Below are 23,187 nucleotides of genomic sequence, written 5' to 3'. Positions count from 1 at the left end.
ACCACCCCAGTGTCTGTGTCCATTAGTTATGCTAATATGCATGCATACAAGTCCTTTGGTTGCTCCCTAAACCCCCGCCCCCACCATCTCCCCTGCCAGTGCCCATCAGCAGATGAGTGGATTAAAAAACTGTGGTACATCTACACAATGAAATACTATGCTGCTATAAAAAAGAAAGAACTTTTACCATTTGCAACAGCATGGATGCTAAGAGCATTATGCTAAGCGAAATAAGCCAGTCGGAGAAAGATAAATATCACATGATCTCACTCATTTGTGGGATATAATGGTCAACATAATTTGATGAACAAGAGTAGATCTTGTCCATCTTTGCAGTTGTTACCTGTGGCAAGGTTACTGGCTTTGGTGTTAGTCGGGCCTGAGTTGGATTTGCAGCTTCTGTTATTTCTTGAATGAATCGGGGGCAAATCCTTGATCTCTTCAAGCCTTGATTTCATGATCTATAAAATGAAGATAAAACCAAATTTATACATTGCTACAAAGATCAGAAAAAACATATGAAGTGCCTCATACAGAGCCTGGTCATAATAAGTGGTCAGTCACACCTGCTTGTGTTGTTGCTGTTAGTGCCATTCTTATTACTAGTATAATTATTATGTTGCTGATATGTCTGAAAATTCCGTTTAGCTGTTTGGAACCTAAGCCATATCCTCCCCCTTTTCAGGCAGTTATTCTTCCTAAATGAACAAAATGACCCCCACCGTAGAGGTCACCGCCAACAGGCATCTGTGGTCTGGCATCTCAGAGTGCTTTGCAGAGTGGGTTCCCCTGCACCAGCCCTTCCTCGGCCTCACTGCCACGTGTCCATAGTGTGGCTTCTGACCCCAGTGCCCGATTGCCCAGCCCCTCCCGCTTCAGAAGGAAGTTGATTCCCATCACTAGCCCTGGCTCTCAGCAAGGTACCTCGAAGACCACAGGTGTTCTGTAAAGACTTGCTGAACTGAGCCACAAATTCCTGACTCCTCAAAACCGCAGAAGGATCCTCATGCAGCACAGCTGGGCTGTCTTGTCCCCCTGCCCTTCAGCAAAGGAAGTTCATTGAAGTACCCCTTTCAAACACAGGGCACCCGAGTTCCAGAGAGAAAAGGGATTTTCCCAGACTCGCATAGCTGGGTGGCGGTAAGGACTAGAGCAGTGGTTCTCAACCTTCTGGCCCTTTAAATACAGTTCCTCATGTTGTGACCCAACCATAAAATTATTTTCGTTGCTACTGCATAACTGTAATGTTGCTACTGTTATGAATCGTAATGTAAATATCTGATATGCAGGATGGTCTTAGGCGACCCCTGTGAAAGGGTCGTTCGACCGCCAAAGGGGTCGTGACCCACAGGTTGAGAACCGCTGGACTAGCGAGTAGGCACCCTGTCTCATAGCTAAATTCTCACAACAGATATAGAAACATTAAGGGAAATATCCAAGATCACACCACTAGAGCCAGAAAGCTTCCTGTCTTCTCTCAACAGCCAAGAATCTAGCAACAGTCTGATGTGGGAAACAGCCTTCCATCCTTCCCTAAGAAAGGCCTCTGTCTTTGTTCTCTGTGGCCTCACTGAGCTCCTGTCTAAATTCTCCTGCAGCTCCTCATGAACATTTGAGGCGGTGTGCTAAATGGGAAGTTTGACCTGGGCCTTGGGTAGCCTTGAGCAATTCCTCTGAGCCTGAGAGTCTTCTGCAGAAGCCAGATAATAGATTTGATATAGACCTCACCAGGCGCTGGGAGGCCCCAGGTGCTCCATAAGTGGCAGCAATTAGTGCTCATAGGATTTCCTCTCTCCGGGTGAACTGGACCCAAAGTTTCCCAGGCTTGAGTTGGTCCCTCTCCCAGCCTGAGATTAACGGCGCTCCGGTGAGGTGTCCGCATCTCCTCTTCCTCCCAATATAAATGGCCACCCACAGTGGCGGCACGTGGAATTAGAATGTTAGCCGGGTGCGCCTCTCCATAATGGAGCTCATTTTTTATACGACTGGGAACTTTTTTAATATAGAAAGATGTAAAATAATCTCATTGCCGCCACTGCCAAGCACAGGAAACATTAGGCAGTTCCCCAGTGAGCTGCTTAATTCAATTTTATTAATTTTGCCACGGAGATATAGCTCCCTTCACTAGGGGTCCTCCAGGGGGTGAGGGGGCAGCTGGCTGGGTGGCAGCATCTTGGGGCATCACAGGGGACCTTCCACATGATGCTGTAAAAGGGCTCCATCATTGTTGGTGGTGCAGACCCCGCATCTTCCTTTATGCTCTCGACAAAGCACACAGCTTCAGCCTCCGATGCCTCATATTTTTCATGGGAATCGTCTGCCACACTGTTTTTGCTTCTTCAATTGTATTTGATTACCCCTGGGAAGGCAACCTTATTATAACCAGGCCATTCGCAGCTGAAGTCGTCTCAGCATCATCATTATAAATCCTTATTTCCTACGCTTTCGAATTTGTTTGGGGAGGAGGGAGAGACACACATGTCTCTACTTCCTCTGAGAATGACCATGATCATTTGCTGTCATTTAGTGGAAATAATCGCAACCATTAATTCAGTACCTTCTGTGTGCCCAGCACTCCACTAGGCAATTTACTTAGATTTCTTCAATCCTCTCAACAGTCCTTTGTTTTACAGAGGGAGAAATTGAGACACAGAGAGGGAAAGACACTTGCCCAGGGTCATACAGAAGAGCTGGTCACAGATGAGGCTGGAGTCCTGGCCTTAATCCCTGAGCCCTGTTTTACCACATGGGGCCCCAGAGGGCCTTTCATTACCTCAGTCCACATGTGCTGTTTTGCATCAGGTGACCTACCTTGTCTGCTTGCTTCTTGGGTCTTCCTTGCTGCTTGCCAAATTTAACCAGTGACTAATGCAAGAGTGAGACAATGTACCCAAATGTACCCAGACTCCAATTAGAGGAAATCCACATTTTAGCTTCAGAGTACCTCGCAGTGTTTCATGGGTAACAGGTACCAAATATAGAAAGAGGACTCCGAAGTATATTTCTTCATTAAAATATGGAAAACCCTGACATCCTGCTACCCCTGTGGGAGCCCTGTATTTCTGACTCTGAAAGGAAATCTAATCGTGTGCTGACCTAGTGGCCTAAGTGGAGATCACACAAGGGGCTCTGATGCTGGGGGCAAGAGCAGACGTTCCAAAGCTAGGACTGTGTCCTCAAGCGGCCCACAGCCATCAAAGCCAGCCCAGATTCAAACCCACACAGCCCCTCCTGCCCCCAGGGCATCCAGGAAGAAAAGGAAACCTGGGGAGCTGACCAGGGTAAGCAAGAAGCCCTAATTGTGGTGAGAGAGGGCAGGAGAGATCCCAGCAGGGAAGGGAGGTCCAAAGCCCCAATAAGAGTGGGACTCTTAGAGAACCCCTGAGCTTGTGTGGGCACATTGCAGTGGAGACAGTCAAACCCAGACCCAGTCATACCGGCCGCGGGATCTGGAGCATGCCCTTTATGTCCCTGGGCTCTTGTTTTCTCAGGTCAAACACTAGCACAGTGCCTGGCACATCATGAATGGTGTCAGGCATTGATTTGCTGGGCCCACAGGGCCTCTCCCTTTTTAGGAGGGAGTCAAGGATCTGCCTACCATCCTTATTAGAAGAATCACATTAGGAAATGATGTGAGTCATCTTCAGTGATAGCTACTGTTTGCTCAGCACCTGCACTATCCTTATCCTCACAACAGTCCTATGGAATTGGCATTATTATTCCCATTTTACAGATGAGAAAACTTCACAGAGCTCACAAGTGGCAGAGCCAGGACCCTAACCCTTGTTGACACCCACGACCTGTGCTGCCTCCTCTATTCAGGAGCTTCTCAGACCCAAGTTCTCAGCATCCAGATTAACCTTCTCCTTCCTCGTACCCCTTCTCCAGGTTCACAATCGGAACCTACTCTCTCTGGACTTTGACCGCGTGACACGCACGGAGAAGATCTATGACGACCACCGAAAATTCACCCTCCGGATCCTGTACGACCAGGCAGGGCGGCCCAGCCTCTGGTCACCCAGCAGCAGGCTCAATGGCGTGAATGTGACATACTCCCCGAGGGGCCACATTGCCGGCATCCAGAGGGGCATCATGTCTGAGAGGATGGAGTATGACCAGACAGGCCGCATCACATCCAGGATCTTTGCTGATGGGAAGACATGGAGCTACACGTACTTGGAAAAGGCAGGTGTCTGTTGTGCTCCATCACTGACCTTGCCGAGTAGAGGGCCAAGCCCAGTCTGCTGACCTTGATAGGTTAGGTCTGACCCCTGTGGTCTCCAAAAGGAAATGTTCAGGAAAATCTGTAGCAGAGGGCCAGGGGGTCCTGAGAGGCTGCCTTCAGAATGGATCATGGTGATGGCATGGGAGTGGGGGGCGGGGAGGGATTCTAGGGCAGGAGAATGTGAAAGTTGCGTGTGATAAACTAGAGCTGGGAACAGGATCAAATGCCATCTCGACTTACAGAGCAAGATTCAGGGTCCCAGAACAGGCAGAGATCTGCTCCCACGTCTAGGGCACATGGGGTGATCTGGTCATGGAGGACAAAGCAGAAGCCTAAGGATCAATACCTAAGCAGGAAATACTTAATCCTGAGCTTCAAGGGGTATGTGTGGCCTTGGTAAATCACTTCTGCTTCAGGTCAGGATTCATTTCATCCCAAGGGTGAGGAATCAGAAAGGGCCTGAAATCAAAAGTTGATTCCAAAGAGGAGAAAATGGTAGCATTGGTACCTAGTTCCACTAGGCTGCTGACTTATTCCCGAAATAGAGTCTGTACTTCATGGCCCAGTCTTGGTACCCAGATCCTTACTATGTTTCCTACTCCTGGTCATCCCTCCAGAGCCCAGGCTTTGCTTGCTCTGTGGCCAGCCTCCCCTGCTCTGTGCTGGGTAAGCATCTCTGAGAGCAATGTTCTGTGGTAGTGCTAAGAGAGACCTTGGAGGTCATCCAGCATACTGAAAAAGCTAGGGCCACACAATGAATGTTGTTAGAAGCCAGGTGTCCCTATTCCCATATGGCCTGTTACTATATAAACAATTGTGCAAGGCCTTAAATGCCTTTTTCAGACATGGTCTTTATCCTGTAGGCCACAGGGAGTCAACAAAAGTTGTTCAGCAGTCAGTAGACATTATCAGACTGTATTTTAGGCAAAATATTCTTGTTTGAGTAGGAAGATTGATTTCAGAAGGAAGCCAGGAGAGAAGATGCTGCAAATACTTTAGGCCAGTGCTCCCACCTTTGTCACAAGCCATCACATACTAAAGTCATCATTTTTGTACCACCCAAAGGGGCAAATTGACAAGGCTTCTCACAGGGCCCCAGGCCCTGCCAGGCCAAGGGATGAGAACAACACTTATCTGATCATATCTGTACCCCATTGCAGTGTCTTATGGAAATATCTGCTCTGGGCATAATTGAGGAGATCCACCAGTTTCCTTGGGCTTTCATTGCTTTCCTTAAGCCTTGGGCAGGCACACAGACCTCCCCTTCTTCCCCACCACCCTGCTCTCATCTCTTGGTTCTCCTTTCCCTCCAGTCCATGGTGCTGCTCCTCCACAGCCAGCGGCAGTATATCTTTGAGTTTGACAAGAACGACCGCCTCTCCTCCGTGACAATGCCCAACGTGGCCCGGCAGACATTAGAGACCATTCGCTCAGTGGGCTACTACAGGAACATCTACCAGCCCCCTGAGAGCAATGCCTTCGTCATCCAGGACTTCACTGAGGACGGGCACCTCCTCCACACCTTCTACTTGGGCACTGGCCGCAGGGTAATATACAAGTATGGCAAGCTGTCTAAGCTAGCCGAGATGCTGTACGACACCACCAAGGTGAGCTTCACCTATGATGAGACAGCCGGCATGCTGAAGACCATCAACCTACAGAACGAGGGCTTCACCTGCACCATCCGCTACCGTCAAATCGGGCCCCTGATTGACCGCCAGATCTTCCGTTTCACCGAGGAGGGCATGGTCAATGCTCGTTTTGACTACAACTATGACAACAGTTTCCGGGTGACCAGCATGCAGGCTGTGATCAATGAGACCCCACTGCCCATCGATCTTTATCGCTATGATGATGTGTCAGGCAAGACAGAGCAGTTCGGGAAATTTGGTGTCATCTACTATGACATTAACCAAATCATCACCACAGCGGTCATGACCCACACCAAGCACTTTGATGCGTACGGGCGGATGAAGGAAGTGCAATATGAGATTTTCCGTTCACTCATGTACTGGATGACCGTCCAGTATGATAACATGGGGCGAGTAGTGAAGAAGGAGCTGAAGGTGGGACCCTATGCCAACACTACCCGCTATTCCTATGAGTACGATGCTGACGGCCAGCTACAGACTGTCTCCATCAATGACAAGCCGCTCTGGAGATATAGCTATGACCTCAATGGGAACCTTCACTTACTGAGCCCTGGGAACAGCGCACGGCTCACCCCACTGAGGTACGACCACCGTGACCGCATCACTAGGCTAGGTGACGTGCAATACAAGATGGACGAGGATGGCTTCCTGAGGCAGCGAGGTGCTGATGTCTTTGACTACAACTCAGCTGGCCTGCTCACCAAGGCCTACAACCGGGCTGGTGGCTGGAGTGTCAGGTACCGCTACGATGGCCTGGGGCGGCGGGTGTCTAGCAAGAGCAGCCAGGGCCACCACCTGCAGTTCTTCTATGCAGATCTGACCAACCCCACCAAGGTCACCCACCTCTACAACCACTCCAGCTCTGAGATCACATCCCTCTACTACGACCTGCAAGGGCACCTCTTTGCCATGGAGCTGAGCAGCGGCGATGAGTTTTACATAGCTTGTGACAACATCGGGACCCCTCTTGCTGTCTTCAGTGGAACAGGCTTGATGATCAAGCAGGTCCTGTACACGGCCTATGGGGAGATCTACATGGACACTAACCCCAACTTCCAGATCATCATTGGCTACCACGGTGGCCTCTATGATCCACTCACCAAGCTCGTCCACATGGGCCGACGGGACTATGATGTGCTGGCTGGCCGCTGGACTAGCCCAGACCATGAGCTGTGGAAGCACCTTAGTAGCAGCAACATCATGCCTTTTAATCTCTATATGTTCAAAAACAATAACCCCATCAGCAATTCTCAGGACATCAAGTGCTTCATGACAGGTGAGGATCGGGGCTCATTCAGAGGGCAGGGGCCGGTCATCTCTTCCTCTTGTCTGGTTGTTGACGCAACAGTCATCCTTAAGAAAGCTGCCAGGGGGTAATGGGAAACTGACTTTATCTTAGAGCAACATTTTTCAAAGCATATTTGAAGAAACACTAGTTCAGAAAAATGCTCTGGAAAAACTGTCTCTGGCATCAAATCAATTTGACAGGGAGGCCACCATTCTTTAAATTTTCATAATACATTTCAGCTTATGAAAGGCTCTGAGAAGTCCTGTAGTAAAGAGAATCGTTTAACATATTTACTCATTATTTTTAAACTTTTTTTTACCATAAAACCCTGCTTTTCACCATGAAACTTTAATATCTCCCTAGATGCATTCCTTAAAATGCATTTTGGAAGTTTCCGACCCAAAAATCAAGCTGGCTATAAGTCTCTGAGAAGTTGGGTGAAAGTATGGCTTTTTAAAAAAAGTGTCTTATTTGGGATGAAATAATGGAAAATTTAGACTTTGGAGACAGACAGAACTAAGTAAAGGGGTCCACCATGTCTAAGCCGTTACAGTCACAAAAATTACTTAACTTCCCTGAATTCCTGATTTGTAAACTGAAGTTAGAATACATACCATGACTTGGATAAGTTAAATATGCACATTGTAAATCCTAGAACAACTACAAAAAAATAAAACAAAGGCATAGCAAATCAGTCAATAAATGAAGACTAAAATATTTTCAATCCAAAGAAGGTAGGCAAAGAGGGACAAAAGAAGCAAAGAACAGACAGACAAATAGGAGAGAGAGAAAAACTTCCCTGGTAGGATGGTTGCAAGGCTAAAATGAGATACATTTTAGAACCTGCCCAGCTCAGTGCATAGCTCACATTGGTTCCCTTTCCTCCACCTTCTGATTTAAAAAGTGGGCTTTGCTTTCTTCTACTGTGGAACCACCTAAAGTGTCCCATAGGTCATACATGCCAGACATGTCTCCAGCAGTCATAGTCCTCCCAGCAAGCAGCCACTCCCAGCCACAGAAAACCTCAATGCCTGAGTGGCTATGGGGATTCAGGTCTGGAAAAAGCCAGCACTTTTTATAAAAGAGAGCTTGTGGCATGTCCCAACTTGTAAACCTAGCAGTCACCACCTCCTTTGTCCTGTGACACAATCCTCTTGCTCCCTATTTTAAGGCAGTTTCGTTCATGCAACAAGTGCCTCCTCTGTGCAGCCACTGTTTTAGTCATTAGGGGTAGAAAAATAATCCCTGCCCTCCAGGAATGCACACTGCTGGAGGGGAGGCGGACCACTGCTGTCCATTGTGAGGGCCCCATGGTAAAGGGTTGCATTGATGGCCATTGAGACACAGGAGGCATAGCTGGCTCTGCTCAGAGAGCAGCTGATATTTGAGGCCCGCTAATGAGTAGACATCCATCAGGTACTAGAGAGAGAACTGCATATACAATAGTGTAAAGAGAGCCCTGGCTAGGTAGCTCAGTTGGTTAGAGCTTCATCCTGATATGCCAAGGTTGCAAGTTCGATCCCCAGCTGGGGTATATACAAGAGTCAACCAATGAATGTATAAATAAGTGGAACAACAAATCAATGTTTCTCTCTCTCTCTCTCTTCAAAATAATTTTTTTAAATAATAGCCCTGGACAGTATGGTTCACTTGGTTGGAGATCATCCCATGCATTGGAAGGTCAAGGGTTCAATTTCCAGTCAGGGCACATACCTAAGTTGGGGGTTCAATTCCCCAGTCAGGGCAAGTACAGGAGGCAACTGATTGATGTACTTTCTCACATTTATGTTCCTCTCTCTCTCTCTCTCTCTCTCTCTCTCTCTCTCTCCCTTCCTCCCTCTCTAAAATCAATAAAATATATGATAATAACTTTTTTTAAAGAGCATAGAGAGGGCAACGAGTACATCTCACATGAGGGCCCGTTAGGGACATGGCTTCATTGGCCCCTGAACTTGGTAGCCTAGTCTGGACCCTGTTTCTGCTGACAGCAATTGGAGGAATTTCAGGGAAGAATTCCAGGTGGTCATGTTGAGAGGATTCAGGTTGTCCTATTGAGAGTCCCAAGAGTGGAGAAGAAGAGAACTCAGAAGTGAAGCAGGTGTGACAGAAACACCCTGGGGCCTGCAGATGCCCAGGAGACTTCCCAACAGGCCCACACTCCCCTGCTGCCAGCCCTGGGAAAGCCTCACCAATTGCAAGGACATCTCCATTACATCTGTCTGCATTAACCACACCGCTGCCTCACCCTCCCTGGAGTGTCCTGTGAGACGTCTTGGCAGGTTACTATAGCTGAAAAAAAAAAAATGGTGCAAAAACCATTTTACTACTAAACACCCAAATACTACAATTCTCATTAAACCTTACCTTTTAGCTTCTACCTGGGCTACATGCAACCTCATTCACATCCAGCAACAACAATAATAAAAAGAGCATCTTATTCCCAAAAATTTCTTCAGGGGTTCTGAGATGTACTCTAATCATCGGATAGGCTTATGTCACATGACAATCCCTGAACCAATCAGTCACTGTGGCTGGGGAGACAGATTGGTTTAGCCAGGTCACATGCTCCCTTACTGAACTCCTAGGTGGAGACTGCGTCCCTAAAACTATATGAGGACCCCAAAAGGAAGGAGTGAGCAGGAAGAATGGGGTGCTAGGAAGATGACCAAAAAATGTGCACCACAGATATATCATGTACAATATTGCACCTGACCCTCACTTGAGCCTGGGAGATGGGGATCACTGACCCCATTTTCAGAGAGGTTGTCACTGGCCCACTAGGAAGTGGCAGGAGGGGGTTAGATTAGATGGCTGTTCCATCTGACTCCAAAGTCCTCATCTTGGATTCAGAGTCACTTTGTAAAGTGCAGCAAAGGGATTCTTATTATTCGGGGAGCCACATTGCGCAGTCTGGGATGGATGAGTAGAGAAGAGCTTTTTAACTTGAGGGATGTGTCTACATCTGATGCCATAGAAAGAAAAAGGAAAATTCTCAACTCTTCAGAAAAGCCAATTGGGGGAAAAAAATTATTTCAGCATTTTTTCTAAAGGTGTAATGAGAAAGTTTCCCACTTTCCATCACTTATAATTAAGGCCCAGCCCTGTTTTCAGACCCCTGGTTTCCTGGGACTTTGCAGTATTCCTGATAGAAAATTTTCTTTACAACTACAAATTCAGATGCATGTTCTCAGCCTCAGGCCAAAAAAAAAACCTTAGTCGGGTTCCCACCACACACACACACCACTTGGTTCTGTTTGTTTTAATTTCCCAAAGAACCATCTGCCAAGATTCATAGAATCAGAGATTCTTAGAAACTCAATGAGGGAAGGGAATTCGGAGACAAGCTGGTCCAAGAGCTTCATGTTACAAATGAGGAAATGGAGGTCCAGGGAGGTGGAGGCATGGGTTCGAGGAAACACAGAAAACTTTCTATGAACCAGGAGGAGCTGCACCCTTTAAAATACATTCATGTAACAAGCTCACAACAGGCCCTGTTAGTACTTCTCTCCATGACTTAAAGAAAACCACCTCTGCCATCAATTTGTAGGTAAGGAAACTCAGCCTCAGAATGGTCCAAGTCCACACAGTTCGCAGGTTAGGGGCCAGAGTGTGGACGTGGGTTTTGGCGAGTTCTTTTCCTTGTAGGATCTTTCTATAAGTTTCCAAACTTTCCTTTCTAACCACCCCTCTACCTCAGCGCCTCCAGGTTTCACCCCCCAGAGAGGGGCTCTGGGACATACCAAAAAACGAAGACAAAAAGGAAAGTCAAGCACAAGGTTTTTGCAGGGGAAGGCAGCATGGGATGCAGCGGTGAGAGGGACACAATTGTTGACCCCCAAAGAACACTCCCATCACTGGGATGAACTCAGTGGGTGATAGGGAAGACAATTCCACCAAGGCCTGGACCCTAAACAGGGCCTCTCTGACCAGGGATCGCTCTCCTTTGGAAGAAGCTAAAAGCAGGCCTGGGTGCCCACAGCCCCGAGTTGCTAGTTCTGGGGCTCAGCTCCAAATCCTGCCTCCCCTCGACTTGGAATTCCAAGTCTCTGGTCAACAACTGCTTTGTCATTTTCAGCTGCCCCTTCTCAAACCTTGCTCCAACACTCTCTCCTATAGGCCCCAAATCACCTCCTGCTGGCCATCCAGGCTCTTCTTGCTCCAACCACAATTTCCTTTCTGGTTCTTTCTCTGCTGTCTGGGGACCTGAACACTCCCTGCACTCGCCTCCCCTCTCCAGCCTTGCCTTGTGCATCAGTCTTCTTGAAGTGCCCCCTTTATCTCCATCAAAGCCTGACAGTATTTGCACAGCTTTCAATGTTTGGCTTAAATACCACCTTCTTCATGAAGATACGTCAGACTAGCCAACTGAAAGATTTCCGACTTCTCCTCATCTTTTTTTCTTGTATCAGAGTTCTTCATGTCCATGTCCCATCTCCCCTTCAGGGACCTGAGTGTGCAAAGGGAGGGTCTGTGTGACACCGTACTAGGCACAGAAAAGGCACCCTGCAACAGTGGGCCAAGTAGCTGGTTGCACACCCTCCACTCTCTTTTTTTTTCTCATTTTATTTTATTTTATTTATTTTTTTAATAAATCTTTGTTGTTCAGATTATTACAGTTGTTCCTCTTCCCACCACCCCATAGCTCCCTTCCACCCGGTTCCTACCCCACCGCATGCCCTTACCCCCCTCTCCCCCCCACTGTCCTCATCCATAGGTGTACGAATTTTGGCCAGTCTCTTCCCTCACCCCCCACACCACCTTCCCCCGAGAATTGTCAGTCCACTCCCTTTCTATGCCCCTGATTCTATTATAATCACCAGTTTATTCTATTCTTCAGATTTTTTATTCACTTGATTTTTAGATTCACTTGTTGATAGGTGTGTATTTGTTGTTCATAATTTTTATCTTTACCTTTTTCTTCTTCTTCCCCTTCTTAAAGAATACCCTTCAGCATTTCATATAATACTGGTTTGGTGGTGATGAACTCCTTTAGCTTTTCCTTATCTGTGAAGCTCTTTATCTGACCTTCAAATCTAAATGATAGCTTTGCTGGGTAGAGTAATCTTGGTTGTAGGTTCTTGCTATTCATCACTTTGAATATTTCTTGCCACTCCCTTCTGGTCTGCATAGTTTCTGTTGAGAAATCAGCTGACAGTCCTATGGGTACTCCCTTGTAGGTAACTAACTGTTTTTCTTTTGCTGCTTTTAAGATTCTCTCTTTGTCTTTTGCCCTTGGCATTTTAATTATGATGTGTCTTGGTGTGGTCCTCTTTGAATTCCTCTTGTTTGGGGTTCTTTGCACTTCCTGGACTTGTAAGTCTATTTCTTTCACCAGGTAAGGGAAATTTTCTGTCATTATTTCTTCAAATATGTTTTCAATATCTTGCTCTCTCTCTTCTTCTGGCACCCCCATAATTTGGATGTTGGTGCGCTTGAAGTTGTCCCAGAAGCTCCTTACACTATCTTCATATTTTTGGGTTCTTTTTTCTTTTTGCTTTTGCTTTTCTGGTTGGGAGTTTTTTGCTTCTTCGTATTTCAAATCTTTGACTTGATTCTTGGGGTCCTCTAGTCTGCTGTTGGATCTCTGTATATTATTCTTTATTTCAGTCAGTGTATGCTTAATTTCTAATTGGTCCTTTTTCATATCCTTGAGGGTCTCACTAAATTTCTCGGAGGTTTCTAGAAGATTCTTGAGTAACCTCATAAGCATGGTTTTGAACTCTATATCCAGAAGTTTGCTTTCCTCCATTTCTTTTGTTTGTGACATGTTTCTTTGTCTCTGCATTTTGGCTGCTTCCCTGTGTTGATAGAGGGCTTTGTGTGCTAGGTGTCCTATAGGGCCCAGTGGCTCAGCCTCCCTAATTACCTGAGGTTGACACTCTTGGTGCACGCCTTTGTGGGCTGTGTGCACAGTCTTGTTGTAGTTAAGTCTGATTGCTGTTGGTATCACTGGGAGGAATTGACCACCAGGCCAACTGGCTGTGAGGACCAGCTGTGTCTACAATGGGAGAATTGCTGTGCTAGAGACACCGTTATGGAGCAGGACTTGCTTCAGTGGGGCTTTGTTGCTCACTGAGTCTGCCCCTTGAGTGTGTTGCTTATGGATGTGAAGAGTTGTACTCTGGTATGGTCTCACTCTGACCACTGGGTACACTGGCTCTTAGATCTCCAAGGAGGTGCAAAGTCAGCCACTGCCTGAGGCCACCCAGCAGGAGCTACAGAGAGATCTTCAGATTCTTCCTCTTTGTTTGGGGTTTGGAAGTGCCCAGATGAGGCCCAGCTGTGAAGCAATGCAGGCTGCTGTCTAGGTCTTCTTTTGGAGGCTTTGGCACTCTTTGACACAGCTGCAGCTTTTTAGGTTTTAGATTGCAAAAGAACAGGCCATTCGTATGCAAAAGCCTCTGCTCACAGCTTGGGTGGTATAAAGTGGGTGGGGCGGGGTCTCAGGGAATCGCCAGGGCAGAGCAAACCGCAATTGCTGCTAGTCTGCTCTGCCCTGGAGAGGTCCCGAGGTCTCTGTGTCCCACGGCCCCATACAGGAACAATGATCACTGCAAGCACCTCTATGAGAAAGCCACCCTCGCATTCCGGCCCAATGCCAGAGAGTCCAGTTTCTCCCCGTGTGAGTCTGGGTCCCCAGAGTCTCGCCCGGAACTGGAGTTCAGAGCAATTGGGAGCTTGTATCTCCCTCCTGATTGAAAAAGACAATAGTGTACCCAGTTGCCAGCCCGTTTCCATGCGCACCTCCATACCTCTGCACTTCCTCACCTCTGTACCTCCTACCAGCTTCAATGCACTTTTCTCTTTCCTTCTAGTTGTAGAATTTCCACTCAGCCAGCCTTCCCGTGGTCCTGGATGATATCCGTTTCATCTTTTAGTTGTAGTTTTGATGTGGTTGTGCGAGGCAGCAAGTACAAGTGTGTATCTATGCCACCATCTTGGTTCCCTCTTCACACTCTTTCTTTTCCTTATGTCTTGACTTTCTGATTCCATTCTTTAGTGAACCAAATGCTCATGGCAAAATTACCTCTCCCTTTACCTAATATACTATCTATATATATAAAAGGCTAATATGCAAAATGTCCCCTTGGGAGTTTGACTGGGAGAAGAGGAGTTTAATGGCTCACTATGATGTGCGCTGGCCACCAGGGGCCAGCACAGAACATAGCAGGCCACCAGCAGCAGCAGCAGGGCACTGAGGGAGAGAGGGAAGGAGGAGGCAGGGAAGCAGGGAACCTGATCTCCCTAATCTGCAGCCAGGCCTAAGGAACCTGCCCATGCATGAATTTCATGCACTGAGCCTCTAGTAACTAATAACCCCCAAGGAATGCTTTAGGTCAATAAAACCTATCTATGGGGCTAGATCCTCAAGCCCAATAGAAAGAAGGCACCAGGAGGTTAAGTGACTTCCTTAGGCTGTCAGAGTAAATGACAGGCAGGATCATGGGGGAAATCCCTCTGATCTTTGGTACAAGCCATCTCTGTGCCCTATGGCACTTGGGCCCTGAGGCTCTAATCTCTGCAGAGAGGGTTGGAGGGACATACGAAAAATCAAAAACAAAAGAAAGCAAGCATAAGATGGAGAGTTTGTTTCTTACATGAATTTTCTCTTTGAAAATCATTCATATACATCTCTCCTTTGGGAGTGATGGTCCCCTGCAGGTGTTTCCTATGATGTTTGGGGTGGATGTGGAGGAGTCTTCACCCATCAATAGCTGCCACTGGGTGTATGAAGCTGAAGGTCCCGGGGATTGGAGTGACAGTAGAGAGGGGAGTCTGGAAACCTAGGTTCTACTTAAGTTACTGCTCTTTTAGACTTACAGCTTGGATGGAGGTGCTAGATCCCAAGGGTGTGTTTAGCATGAATACTATGACACTGGTTTTCAAAGTGCTTATACCTGTTGACCCTCCCACCAGCAGCACTCCACATCCTCTCCCCCACCTGCCGCCCAACTCTAGGCTGCAATATTGGTATATGTCACATCTGAGGTCCACTTACTCCCTGGGGATACTTCTGTTTCTCTCCCTCCCAGATGTCAACAGCTGGCTGCTCACCTTTGGATTCCAGCTTCACAATGTGATTCCAGGTTATCCCAAGCCAGACATGGATGCTATGGAACCATCCTACGAGCTCGTCCACACACAGATGAAAACTCAGGAGTGGGACAACAGCAAGGTAATTCATGCCCACAGCTGCCCACCCCGGGGGCCATTCAGACATTCCAGGAGCAGGTCCTACCAGCTTTTCAGGAAGGTTTGGGCCATTGATAGAAACGGATGTGGTGCGTCCACAGTGCCTGCCAGAAACTGTTCAGCAAACACTTAGCAACCCTACCGCTGGTGGGCCACAGTGGGCCCGCTGTCATAGCACACAGCCCCTCACTGTATGAAGGCATTTTGTATGTTACACTGAGTTTGGAGTTCCACAAAAACAATGAGCCTCTGTCACTCCCCAGAACAAACATGCAAGGAGGGAGAGGGTGTGTTCTAAAAAAACATGTGACATGTTCTGAGCACCGTGCTGCACCTGGCCTTGCATGAGGTACTCTACATAAGTTAATTCACGGTTATCCCCTGGTCTCATTGTTCTCCTTCTACAGATTTTATGCCTGAGGTTGTTCCACGCCACCCAGCATGGAAGGGGTGGGGCTGAGGTTCCAACCCAGGTCTGTCTGTAGATGCTCAAAATGTTACTTTCTCGTGTCTTCCTTTTATGACTCAATTTCAAAGACTCATAGAGTTATACAGCTGTACAGGTCCTTCGAAACAGTTTCACCCCCTCCCTTCAGGCATCCATTGCTCATCCCCACCCCCGTTCATGGTGTCTGTACTAGTCGCTGGCTCTTCCAGGCTGCATGCTGCAGCCAGTGAGAGCAGGAGTGCATCAGGCAGAGAGCAGGCCTGTAAGGGGAGCCCAGTCTCATTGAGAAGGAAAGCAGGGTTGCCAGATGGTGTACTGCTCCTGGGTGGAAACTTGCACACCCATGTTTCTTATTCCCTCTTGACTGTTAGGTCTCAGGTCACTGTCTCCTCCCCTAGCCTCTGCCCCTCTCTGCTCTGGCGGCCCCCACAGCTTCCTCTTTCCCAGCACTCACCGCGCTGAATTTCAATTCCTGTTTTCTTTCCTGTATCTCTACTCGATTGTGAGCCACCCAAGGGCCAGTACTGGGTCTTATTTGGTACCTAGCAAAGTGCCTAGCCCATACAGTAGGTGCATGGAACTTCCGTTGAATGAGCAAATGGTTGAAAAAAGTAAACAACCCCATGAATTGGGCATCTCCGCCCTCCCCCGCGCCCATTTTACAGCTAGGAGACCAGGGTTCAGAGAGAACTTGCCCAAGATCACTCAGTTGGAAAGTGGCAAAAGGTAGTAAGAGCCCAAGTCTGTCTGGCCACCAAGCCATCTGCTCTCTGCTGCCCCCTGCTGCCCTTGGCCTGCCCCCTGCTGCCCTTGGCCTGCCCCCTGCTGCCCTTGGCCTGGCCCTGCCCCTCTCCAGTCCCCACTATGCCTCTGGGCTGGCCTGTTCCCAAGGCTGACTCCGTGGCTGGGCTCTTTCGCCACCACCAGGCAGCCTCCTCCACTGCGCAGAGCCCCAGCTCAGCAGCCTGTTTGCCAGGCTTGCCTGTCAATGAATTATTGATTTCCGCCCTTGGCAGGCATCGGAGATCTTTGTTGTTGAGCACTCCAGCTTTCGTGAAACTCTAGGAAATAATTGTTCACAGACAGGGTTCTATTAATTATAAAGAGGACTTAATTTCAGTGTGAAGCCGATGGGCCTGTTTCTAAAGCCATTTCCCTGAGTTGCTGATAAGGCCCCGGGGCCTGCTGCTCTGCTGAGCTCCCCGCACTACCACAGGGATGGGGGGAGATAGGGGGCAGCGGGGGCGGGGAGGTAGGTAGTATGCCAAGACAGGGCCCAAAGTATCCCCCAAAGCAGCCAAGAGCAGGAACACCTGAGGATCTCCCAGGAAGCACTGTGGGGTGGAGGCCCTCCTTGAAAATCATTTATAAACCCAGCAGAGAGCAATAAAGCAGAGTAAGAGGGTTTACATAAATCACTGCTTGGCATCTTACTAAGCTTTCTTGCCAAGAATGCATTTCTTGCCATTCCTCCATCTAACATCACCCCCTCATCCTTCTAGTCCCAGCTCCCACATGAGCTTGTCCTTGAACCCCACCTTCTCCACCTCACTCCTCCACCTTCAGGCTGAGGCAGTCTGATCCTTGTTTGCTCCTCACTTAAGCCCTTCCTTGAAACTGAGCCCCTACAGTCAGACAGACCTGGGTTTGAATGTTAAATTGAATACTTGGTGGGCCGGTCACAACCTCTTTGAGCCTTAGTTTTCTTAGCTGTAAAGTCAGGATACTAACAGTACCAATATATGAAGTTATTGTGGAGATGAAATGAGACAATAAATGTGAATTATTTCTCTCAAAGACCAGGGCATGTTAGCTACAGCTATTACTGCTCTGAGGCCACCAGGGATCACTTTTGACTGCAGTCGTTTGTTGGCATATCTGTCTTTCCCATTAAAGGATGGGTTTTTCAAGGGTAGGGTAGCATCGGATTCATTGTTGTATCTCCGGTGCCCAGGAAAGGACCCAGCACAGAGAAGATACTCCCTGAACAGTTTCTGAATGAGTGAAGGGATGGAGAGAGGATGGCTGGATGTTCCAGTGATCAGGAGTAGAGCCATGTGCTATATCTTATATAAATATAGATTTGACTTAGTTATGTAAACTGATTCTCCAGGCCTTTGGTTTTTTTTCCTTTTGTTTCACTCTCTTTTTCTCTACCCATATCTCTATCTCCTTATCAGTCTATCCTGGGGGTACAGTGTGAAGTGCAAAAGCAGCTCAAGGCCTTCGTCACCCTAGAACGTTTTGACCAGCTCTATGGCTCCACAATCACCAGCTGCCAGCAGGCCCCAAAGACAAAGAAGTTTGCATCCAGTGGCTCAGTCTTTGGCAAGGGGGTCAAGTTTGCATTGAAGGATGGCCGCGTGACCACAGACATCATTAGTGTGGCCAACGAGGACGGGCGGAGGGTTGCCGCCATCTTGAACAATGCCCACTACCTGGAGGACCTGCATTTCACCATCAGCGGGGTGGACACCCACTACTTTGTGAAACCAGGGCCTTCGGAAGGCGACCTGGCCATCCTGGGCCTCAGTGGGGGGCGGCGAACCCTGGAGAATGGGGTCAACGTCACCGTGTCCCAGATCAACACGATGCTCAATGGCAGGACTAGACGCTACACAGACATTCAGCTCCAGTACGGGGCCCTGTGCTTGAACACCCGCTATGGGACGACCTTGGATGAGGAGAAAGCGCGGGTGCTGGAGCTGGCCCGGCAGAGAGCCGTGCGCCGGGCGTGGGCCCGCGAGCAGCAGCGACTGCGGGAAGGGGAGGAGGGCCTGCGGGCCTGGACAGAGGGGGAGAGGCAGCAGGTGCTGGACACAGGGCGGGTTCAAGGCTACGATGGCTTCTTCGTGATCTCCGTGGAGCAGTACCCAGAACTGTCAGACAGCGCCAACAACATCCACTTCATGAGACAGAGCGAGATGGGCCGCAGGTGACAGAGAGGACCACGGCCCGGACTTCTTGCCAAAGACAGCTACTCTTTTGTGGCCGCACACCTGACTGTGTTGTACTTTTAAAAAAAAATAATTCCTTTTTTTTAACAAGTGCAGAAAAGAGACAAACAAAAAAAAGATACTGGTTGCATTGTAACTCATGCAACTTTCGTTTTTTTAAGAAAAGAAAAACACAAAATTGGCCTTCACACATTTTTTGCAAAGAACAGAAGGTATTTTTTTTCTGTAGTGTGATCACAATGAAAACTTTATTGTCTTTTGTTCCCTTTTCCTTGAGGATTTTTCCTTGTTGTTTGGGGTACATTTCTTCTCTTTGAGACGCATCTCCTGGGATGTGTCCTTGTCTGTCCCTTGGTACCCAGTGTGATGTGAGACGCGAATGTCTGTGCTAACTTGTCTCATGTGCAACCCTTTCCTCAGTGGGGGCCGGGCAGGAGTGAGGGGGGTAGGTAACAGGCCAGCACCAAACTTCTAAGGGGGCCTGGAAGGAGGGTCTGCCGGACCTGAGGATCCCCGGCTAAGCTCCCGCAGATGAGTGGTGGCTTTTTATTCACTGTGTTCCATGCCTCCGGAGAACCACAGATGGCTTCGTCTTTCTCCGGGGGGGTTTCATGATGTCATTCAGCACCTCTTTCAAGCTGCCCCAAACTCCTGCTCACGCTCTATATTTTGATGCTAAATGAAAAGCCCCGCCCCTTTTTGCAAATCCTGTGTAGTTGTTGGTGCCACCCCCAGGCTGGGATGGAGAAAGTGTCTGCCAGGTCCTTTCCCCCAGTCTGGTGACATAACGTCCTGGGACTAAGAGCCTCTTCCTTCAGGACGACTGTGGTTGGTTGGTCCTCCCACGATGTTCCTTATTGATCTCCTCTTCTCTCCCAAAGTCAGACATGAGAACCAGCACTGCAAAGCAAGCCCTCAGTGTGGGCACCATGTCCAGGGAAGGGAAGGCCACCCAGGGCAAAAGATGGCAATGATGGCACGGGTACCAGCATGCCTTTCTAGGTGAAGCCCTCTCCCCACGACGCTGGGCGCCTTCCCGCCACTGCTCGGCTGCCAAGACTGAGACATTGGAGTGTGGAGAGAGGTGCTTGGTGGCCTTTGATTCTGGAACGATGTTTAAGAAAGAGTCAGCCAAAGAGAGGAAGGCGCGAGCCAAGCCTCCCTCTAACCAGCTTCCCCATATGGGCTCCTGCAGAACAGAATGCAGCAGGAGAGGCATTTGGGAAACTCCTCCCGTGAAGTTACTCTAAAACAGCCCCCTCCCAACCCCGGAGGAGCCCAATGATGGCTTCAAAGAAAGAGGGAAAAGGAAGAAGGGAAAGAGCTGCTTTGAGGCAGCCTGGTGATGTCACGCAACCCCGCCAGGTTTGGGGGCCGCTCCTGAGGCTGGTGCCCATGGATCCTGGAGGTTGTCCCTGTGCAGACATACCGATGCCTGAGGTCACTGGGAGGAGGCTCCAGCCCTGTCAGGAGTGGGTACAACCCATACCTGGAGGGCATAGCCGGGGAGAGGCAGCAGCCAGCCAGGCCAGAGGAAGCATAGAGGGGAGGGTAAGCAGCAAGAGCTGGGAGTTTCTGGGTCCTGGTTCATCTGCCCACTTACCATCATCATCACCACCACTCACAGGAGGCTCTGGGAGACCAGGACGGGAAGCCACAGGCTTCCTGTGGAGCTGGGCTTCTTAGAAAATGGGACTGTTATGGCTTACATTTACATTAAGTGTGGAAAATGAATTCTGAGTCTGAGCTATTCTCCGTGGCAACCTTGTTGGACTGATAAGCTCATGGCACCTTTATGGCCTTACACAGAGTCTTCAGAATATTACACAAGTTAATGAAACCAAGAAGGTCTCTCACTGCATGAGAATCGGAGCGGCGTGGAGCCCAGGCTCTGCCTGGCAGAGGGAGGCACCCACAGCTTCTCGGGATAGGAGGTTTCGCCTTATGTCATCCCACTGGGATCAAAGGATGTGTTTCGCTAAGTGCTCTTCCTGTTTCCAAAAAAAAGTCATGCCGCTGCGACAGGGCGCCGTGGCTTGTTGGTCCACTGGTGGCCCAAGTCAGATACAGAGCTCCTCGGGTCCACTCTACAGGGCGGGAGCTGGGGGTGGGCTCCATCCCGCAGGAGCCTTCTCAGAGGGGATGGAAAACAGCATGGCCTGCAGAACATGGCTTTTTATGCAAAATGGGCTTCTGCCTCTCCAAACGTACTCTTGCCATAGGGGCCCGTGGACAAAGCTCTCCTTCAATAGGCCCAGTTGATCCGTTCCATCCTGGCTGCCGAACATCAGTCAAGACCTGCTGGGGACGTCCACCTGGGGGCCAGAGACAGCGTGAGGGCCAAGGGAGCCATCTCCCTGCATTTCCCCAACCACTGACCTCACCAGCACCCCCACCAAAGTCATAGTGTGGACTTTTAAAGATCAAAAACACAGAATCATTCCTTTTCTTTAAATGATTGGTGTTCTATTTTTCCTGGGCTGCCTACCACCAAGGCGGCCCAGCTTCTGTGCAGGGAGAAGCTGAAGCACCCCAGGCTTTAGGGAAAGGATCTCAGGTGTGGAGTAGGCAGCATCAGGCACCTGGTTCACTTCAGTGCTGTTGCTATTGGAGACGTGCTTCTGGCCCTGGTCTTGTTGGCTGGTTCGGAGTAGGTTTCCTTTTGGGCTGGCAGGTGACTCTGTGCGTCCCCTCTCAGTCTGTCCTCCTGCTGAGACCAGCAACCCCCCCCCTCACAGCAAGAGGGAATCTGAAGGCATAAGCCAGAGGTCCCTGTGCCTGTTTAGTGGCCTCCAGGCATCAAATCCCAACCTTGATGGCACCTGCCCTTTTAGTACCACTCAACCAAAGTGTGTCCATCCCCTGGAGCCACCAGCCATCCTTCACGGGCCCAGGTTCATGACTCTGCAGGATGTCAGAATAAAATTTACCTTGGAAGAGTTCTCCCCTACCCTTCGCAGCTGCCTCCAGCTCCTCACCCTCAGCCAGCCCTCTGCCATCACCTGGAATAGGACTTTTGTGATACCCCAACTTTGTTTTTATTGGATACGATTTCCACTTTACCCACGCTCCAGACACAGCTCTGGATTTGAAACAATCCCTGAGAAACCAACCCGAGGCTGAGACTGGCCAGGAGGTGTGCTTGTCAATCATCAGGATGGGGCGGGGCTGGGAGCCAAAGGTGAGGAAAACTGGGCCGTGGTTTTATAGACACATAACAAGGAGTCAGATTAATTTTAAAAAAGAAAGGACCTTTTCAGCTCTGACTTTTAAGTGCCACCTGTGTAGCGGGCAGGAGTTTCCATTATGCAGAGGCGAGGCTCTCAGTGTGAAATCTTAGAACCAGTTTCGCACCTGCAGCCTGGGTTTGGGGTTACCACTTGGTGAGGGCAGGGATGCTGAGCTTGGGCCCAGGAGGAAGGAGCTTGCCAGGCCTCAGCAGGGTCCCCAGCTTTGGGGTTTGAGTTCCTGATATTCAAAGTCAATTCTTTTCTTCATTCCTCACAGCAGCTACCACCCCTGGTCCCCAGGGGGAGCCCACCTCCCGAGGGATCTCAGAAGGAACCCAGGGTCTCCTTGGGGTCCTCACTAGGACTCCATCGAATGCCCATAATTCCCCGCTAGGTTTATACACTCCCCTCTATTTTATTGGAGAGGAGGGGATTCAAAGAAAGAACTCTGGAGTTCAAGGCCCTTTCATTTAACCTTCAAAAAACAGCAAACTCTAATTTTAAAGACTCATTGCTCAGGTGATCGAAACTTTATCCTCTCTACCCTTTTTTTACATTCTCAAAAACCAGCCTTGTGTACTTGACTGCCCCAGACAGCGGTGAGCTCTTAGGTTTCATCATGAATGTGGAAGATCAGAGCGGGGGGAGGCCTAGGTGGGGCCAACATTGGGTTTCTTACCCCCTCTGAAATGCCAAAAGCATGATACTGGGCCACCCCTGGGTCCCCAAGAAAATGTGATTGATTCTGAGGGCAAACTGCCAACAGAGAACCAATTCCCGGGCAGCCCTGCTAGCCTGTCGGAAGCTGGGTCCCAGAGGTCAGGCGGCTCCCCGAGCCCAGGATTCACCCAGCCCCAGAATCCCACGTTTCTGAACCTGCCTGTCCTCGAAGACTCCTGAACCCGCAGCCTGGGCAGAAGGACTCTCCGAGCTGCCTCTGACGACCAACACTGGAGACTCTGGCCTTACCATGCGGAACTAGTTTTCCTGAAGTCTGGAACTCATTTTTGAGAAATTTTTTTCTCAACGCATTTGTGTTTCTAACACTGTATTCCTGACTGTGTAAATACCGACAAGGCTGTACATAAATGCAGATGTAGATACCTTCTAGAAAAAAAAAAAAGAGGCATAAAATACAAAACCAGAAGTGACCCCGTGTAGCCTTTGTTGACAAATAAAAGAATATTTTGTGTT

General features: G+C 49.0%; 1 protein-coding gene across 1 annotated transcript in view; it reads left to right on the top strand.

The window, feature by feature from the left end:
• The window catches only part of TENM4 (teneurin transmembrane protein 4), a 743,366-nt gene extending 720,179 nt beyond the window's left edge, over positions 1-23,187 (top strand). Inside the window, 4 exon segments of the mRNA XM_070425699.1 lie at positions 3,889-4,185; positions 5,539-7,153; positions 15,199-15,341; positions 17,987-23,187. Coding sequence (XP_070281800.1) covers positions 3,889-4,185; positions 5,539-7,153; positions 15,199-15,341; positions 17,987-18,745 — 2,814 coding nt within the window. The 3' untranslated portion in view covers positions 18,746-23,187.

Source organism: Myotis yumanensis, unplaced genomic scaffold, assembly GCF_028538775.1.
Source record: "Myotis yumanensis isolate MYYU_CA2020_CCGP unplaced genomic scaffold, mMyoYum1.0.hap1 SCAF_10, whole genome shotgun sequence".
NCBI classification, from domain to species: Eukaryota; Metazoa; Chordata; class Mammalia; order Chiroptera; family Vespertilionidae; genus Myotis; species Myotis yumanensis.
Note: the sequence above shows the minus strand (reverse complement) of the source record. Positions and strands in the feature narration are given on the sequence as shown.